This window comes from Merops nubicus, unplaced genomic scaffold (genome assembly GCF_000691845.1).
Source record: "Merops nubicus isolate BGI_N331 unplaced genomic scaffold, ASM69184v1 scaffold6229, whole genome shotgun sequence".
Taxonomy (NCBI): Eukaryota; Metazoa; Chordata; class Aves; order Coraciiformes; family Meropidae; genus Merops; species Merops nubicus.
This window is the reverse complement of record NW_008630128.1, coordinates 75,814-81,910: the sequence shown is the minus strand read 5'-3', so window position 1 is coordinate 81,910 and position 6,097 is coordinate 75,814. Positions and strand designations below refer to the sequence as shown.

General features: G+C 49.2%; 1 protein-coding gene across 1 annotated transcript in view; it reads right to left on the bottom strand.

Moving 5' to 3' along the window:
• Positions 1 to 5,764, bottom strand: part of TRPM8 (transient receptor potential cation channel, subfamily M, member 8) — a 31,337-nt gene extending 25,573 nt beyond the window's left edge. The window contains exons 1-3 of the mRNA XM_008947162.1: positions 5,675 to 5,764; positions 4,416 to 4,489; positions 2,078 to 2,234 (exon numbers count right to left, since the gene is read on the bottom strand). Of these exons, the coding sequence (XP_008945410.1) occupies positions 2,078 to 2,234; positions 4,416 to 4,489; positions 5,675 to 5,764 (321 nt within the window). The remainder of the gene's footprint in view (positions 1 to 2,077; positions 2,235 to 4,415; positions 4,490 to 5,674) is intronic.
• Positions 5,765 to 6,097: the final 333 nt, after the last annotated feature.

Here is a 6,097-nt window from a genome sequence, read left to right as displayed (position 1 = left end):
CGGGGCGCTGGCTGCCAGAGCCCAGCACACGGCAGCTGCCGCCTTCCGGGAGCCTGCGGGGTTCAAACATCACTGCGGGAAAATGAAAATAAAAGGCCAAACGCATGCAAGCAGGACTGGAAAGTGTAGAGATTTTACTGGTCTGATCACAGCCAGCCTTTCTGCTTACAACTTCATAGGATTCACCTGTCCTAAAAGACACGCTGCAGGGTATAAAGTTTCCCACCCCTCACTGATAAAATCAGAAATTTTTATGTACCTTGGGCCTGAAGTCCTCCCCACCACGCAAGGGATCGAGAGAAAATACTCTGCAGTGTTTCAGACCAGCAGGTACTTTGCAGGACAGGGAATGAGACCGAGCAGCAGGGATGCAGCCCCAGCCAACGTGCTGCCTGGATGCACCAGGACACTTCCAGGCAGTATTTGAACAAAGTGTGCTCTGAAACACACACAGTGGCCTTCAGAGTCCTCGTGAAACAACTGTGGGCACACAAACTGAGTTCTGAGGTGGGAAGGGGAACACAAGCTCAGGAAAGAACACTTTGAGAACTCAGAAAGGTTGCCCTAGAGTGAAGCACTTCTCCTTGCAGCAGAGGCTTGCAGCAGCTTACAACACAGCAGTGGGAAGCTAAAGCTACATGTGCCACGAAACATGCCAAGTACTTGGATCTGCTGAATTGTGATCCAAAACCTTCAGTCTCACTTCCCACCCAAACTCCTCTTGTTTCTGTTGCTTCACATAAGACAAACTCCATTAATTTCCACAGCAGGCTCTGATTTCCCTCAGTTATTTTGACTGTCTCAAGCAAGCTGTGCTGGTGGTACCTCTCGTTTGTTTAGAAGAGGCAGATGAGCTCAGCCCCACGTGACTCCTCACACAGTATCAGCATAAATCACCAGAAACAGCAACACCAGCTGTTTGCTTCTTTCCAGCCCTCCACTGTGCCCACACCAAGGGAAAAAGAAAACCGAATAAAATCTCTCAAGTTCCACTGATACCTTACATCCCCATGGAATTTCCCCAGGAAATACTCCATGTTCAGCTGGTTATAGGCCTGAGCAAGCTGGTCCATGTACATATGTACTGAGCAAGAGTTCTGGCTAGAAAACTCCAGAGAGCACTTAAAAAGAAAAAGTTTCTCTCTGAGGGTGTGGGAGACACGAGCCCCATCCCAACATCCCACAACATCCTTCAGTGTCCAGCCCAAGGCCCAAGAGATGGGTGCATGGAGAGGAGCTCAGGTGAGCAGGCCTGTGGAGGTCTCCACACAGAGCAGCTCAGGTGAGCAGGCCTGTGGAGGTCTCCACACAGAGCAGCTCAGGTGAGCAGGCCCTGCAGGCAGGCACTGGGTGACGTGCTGTGCAACACGAAAGCCACTGCAAAGCAGGAGGGAGGGCTCCATGGAGCAGCCAGCAGGTACGTGCAGCTCCTGCACTGAAGAGGAGAGAACAGTCCTGCATGGCTACAGAGAGGAAATCCCTGGGTCCCCACTAAAGCTGGGTAAAGGGCACTAACTGCTCCCCACACCATGACACTTAGATTCAGACGAGGGGCACAAAGCAGCCACTGGACCTGCACACTGACAGCCAGGGTCTGGAGCCCCAGGAAGGAACATCACAGATCTAGTTTCAAATTATTTCTTCCTAGCCCGAGACCTGCACAGACTGGTTTGGATGGGAAGGGACCTTCAAAGGCCATCTAGCCCAACCTCCCTGCAGTCAGCAGGGCCAATTACAATAAAACTAACTATATTTTAAAAAGTAAAACAGTAATTGAGTATCAACCTCATTCACCTATTCTTCTGCCATGCCTGGAAACAGAAAAGCTCTTTCCATTCCCATTGCCACCCTATGAAACAAATAACACAGCAGAAATTATTCTCCATTATCTATTTTCAGAGCCTGAGAAACCAGCCTGTCTCTTTTGTAGCCTGACTCCTTCCATTGCCCTTCAACAACACCGACTTCAGCTCCACCTTCCCTGCTTTTCAGGGGCTTCCACTGGCACTGGGTCCAGGACTCTGAACACAGGGAACCCAAGAGGGGCCTGACATACACCCCGAAGACAACCACTTACCTTTCCTCTTTTCCCCAGGTTTTCAAACTGAATGTCCCCAAAGGCATCAGTAGGAAGTTCCTTAGTGTGCTTCTTGTAGTTCCATTTTTCATTGGTATTAACCTGAGTGCCCTCTATGTGTTGATTTTCAGGGTATCCACATTTACACAAGTTACCCCTGAAAGAAGAATGAAGAGACATGAGACCCCCCAGTTAGCATCCTGAGCACAGGACAGTAAGCTCTGATGCATTTGAAACTTCTGCTCAGCCAGAACATTTCCAAGAAGCATTATTCTGCAACAAACCTGGACCCTGCCCAGTACAGGTGCCTACAGTGGCAGTCACATCCAGGGCAGTCTCTGGGAGCAGGGCTGTACCAACACAACAGGTTGGTTGCTCCACAGCCTGCTCTAGTTGCAGATGCCCCTGCTCAGGGCAGGGAGTTGGACTCACTGCCCTGTAGAGGTCCCTTCCAACCCAAACCACTTTAGGCTTCCTCCCCTTGGAATCTGCTTCTGTCTAGTACTGGGCAACGTCATGGAGTTCTTCTGAGGAGCCACGCTGTGCTGAGAGATGAGCTGACACTTCTGGATGGGCCTCACCTACAGGAACTCCTTCACTATCACACACCAAGTTAGGTCACCAGCAGCTGAATTTGAAACTGTACAACTGCACAGAAATTGAGCAAAGTGCTGTAAGCAACGTCAACAGCAAGAGGATGGAGCAACGTGTGGCCTGTACACTCTGTGAACAGGCAACATCAGGTAAACATCTGTCAGTTTTGCTAACAGCACAAAAAAAGTGGGTGGGGAGACAAAGCAAAAGGAGTAATGCTACTAGCAGCACTGTGCAATTTGGGAATATATGGGAGATATATAGATATAAAATACTAAAGCACTGGCCCAAAAGGCTCAGGATGAGCAGGTTAATTTGTGTGCTTGCAGTGACCTCTCCAATCAGGTTGCAGGCTGCACACACAAGGCTGGGGCAGGCCCTGTGGGGACTGCTGCAGAGGGATGTCAGGGGGAGTCCCTCTGCAGGACAGAAAACCTGCAGGGCCCTCCTGCCGCACTGCAACCTGGAGCCAATGCCCACCTGAAAAAGAGACAGGCAAGAAACCCAGCAGCTATCGAGGCTGACTCGCAGTCCTCTCCCAGGGGGCTTGTAGGAAGAGCAGCTGATAAGAACCATCCCTCCCATCCTTTGTTGGTGCTCTGCCAGACATCCCATTTTAGATGGCAGAAGAGGACCCTAAGTGAGACTTTCTGAAATGAGAATAATTTCCCTCCCTCCTTCTCTGCAAGGCAATTTTCCTCCCAGCTTCAGAGGAGAATGGGGTTGCTGAGAGCCCTCAGAGCTCTATGTTAGGACTTCTGCAGCTGCATTAGTTTGATCACTTTTCTCCTGAGATGATGAAAAAACATCTCACAGCAATGTTCTGGCCCTCAAACCTGCATCACAGAGGTACCTGTACCTGAAAATGGAGCAAGTATAATATCTGTCCTAGGAGAACATCAGCCCAAGCAAAACTTGGCGACTGTCTCTGTACAGGCTTGTGTGTGGAACCTGGGACTTGGGTTTCAGAGGAAGATGTGAATGATGTGAACCCCTGGCACACCCCACACTGCCAGACTCCAGGACTGGCACTGGTCCCACACCCCTCGGGGCACCCGTGTGCTGCCTCAGCCCTGCTGCCCACGGGGAGTTTGGCATGGAGCCCTTCAGCAGGGCTGCTGGGAGCCTGTGGGCAGAGGCGGCACGAAGGGCAGGGCACGAGTTGTGCCAGTCACTGGCAGAGGAACTCCAGCTGTTGTATTTCCAGTTCTTACATGAGCTCCAGTCTAGAGCAGTGGTCTCCAAAGTGGAGGGTGCATTAAATCAGTCTTTAAAACCCCTTAAAATAGTGCTTATTTCATCTTGCTCTCATCTCAATAATTGCTGTGTTTGTGTATGTTTTATTACACATGCAATATTATTACACTAACAGATGCATAGAGTTTATAAACAAACATGTACTGGGGGAAGCTCAAACATCTTGTACTGATGAGGTGTGTAATCAAAAATAGTTTGGAGGGCACAGATCTGGAGAGCTGGGAGGAGACTCCAGGGTGCCTGTCCATCCATCAGACTTCCAGCTTTTTTGGCCACAACTGCAGAATGACCCCAGGCCCATGCAAGCCAGCAGCAGCAGCAGCTGTACAAGACTGAGGTGAGGCTGCACGGACTCAGACTCCCAAGTAACAACCCAGAGGTTTGGTCCCCACCCAGCCCCTGCCACACGGCTTAGCAGGCAGAAAGAACCCCAGGGCTCCCCTTCCCTCCTCCCCACCTGTAAAACCAGAGAAAAACATCTGCTTACATTGACTTGGTGTCTTTTGTAAAATACACACATTCTCTCTTCTTAAAGTTTTCCTGGATGAAGTTGACCAAATCCTTGAAAATAATTTTTTGAAGTTTACTTCTCACAGCTCATAAACCAGAGGAATCCTCAGTAACAGCACAGTCAGCTTAAACAAAGAAAACTTGGTGCAAATTCCTAAGTCTCCTTTCCCAATGCGGATGGTGGGAGGCAACTAGAAAGCACTGATGGGAGCTGACAGGACACAAGACTACTGAAACCTCCCAAATACACATTCATATATCAATATTTTTCTATCTGTCAAGCGCAATATATACTAAAGAGACAAAAGGTTATGGCTTCCCCCTCAAAAAAACCAAACCAATACAATAATTTCTGAACAGCTAACAAGATTCCATGCTGGAGAGTCTATTTTAATTTCAGCTTTTAATCCAAAAGATCCACACAGAAAAGATCTTACTTTACTTCAGTGGCCCAGCACAGGACACTGCACACTAGGGAGCATTTCCACCGTGCCTGTGTTGCCAAATAACTTACAGCACTAGTTATATTTTTCAAATAGTTGTTAAGGGGTCTAGATGCTGCTTAAAAGATTTTGGCAAGCACTATTTCTTCCCAAGGAGCAACTACAAAAAGACATTAACATCCTCTTGGGCAGGGGCTGTTTTAATTGAACACAAAAAGACCCCAGCAGGAGACCTGCCCAATTTAAAGGCAGGCTTTCTGTGAGCTCAGTGGAATGCAAAGGCTCTCCAGCTTGTTTAACCATTAACTCTCAGATTAACCTTGAAATTCCACAGGCGAAGGGGAAGCTTTCAACCCTGGGAAACAAAAATTCATTCCTAATCTGCCTCTGCAAGCGGAGAGAGCAAAAAACCCATTGTCATTGCTGATAAAAGTTTGGAGATTGTGTCTGGTTTCAAGCACAGCTTGGATTGCAAGGCAAGATTTACCTTGGGATGACAAGAGGAGACACAGCTATTGCTGACTTCACCACTTTAGCAGAGCAATTTGTAGTTAAGACAGCAGTGAGAGGAAGTTATTCCAAGGAGAAAAGCACAAAAAGTGAAATAGCCAAAACAAAGAAAACTGCAGAGAACATAACTGGCCAGTAACAGCCACAATGATGCAAGACCAAAAAATTCCAAGGGAGGGAGAAGGACTTTCTAAAGACCTGAGAAGCAGTCACTAGGCCCCTGGCAAGCCCTGTGCCCCAGGGGCAGGAAGGCCCCGAGCTCCGGGGGTGCCCCGCTACTCACGGCGTCGCTGCAGGAGGTGTCTATGCTGCGGGACATGCTGGAGTAGAGGAGCCTGGTGCTCTCAAAGTTCCCGTTCCTCCGGTGCCGCATGGTGCCCATGGAGGCCTGCAAGAGGGTGGCAGAGGGGCAGGTGAGGGAGCAATGGTCACCTCCTTTGCTAGGCAAGAGCCAGCAAGGAGACAGAGGCCCTAGGAAGGCCCAGGAGAGGTCAGGCAAAGCCAGCACAAAGAACTAGGGAGCTATTGACTCCTCAGGTGTGAAACTAGTTCCAGGAAAACCTCTCCTCTTATTTCATGCCACAAGGAGACCTTCCTCTTTCCTTCCCTGCTCCAAAAAGAACTGCAAGTCAACATGCTCTGAGAAAGGAACGTACCTTCCATGCCACCCCACCCTGTTCACTGCCACAGCTTAACTCTCTTTCCC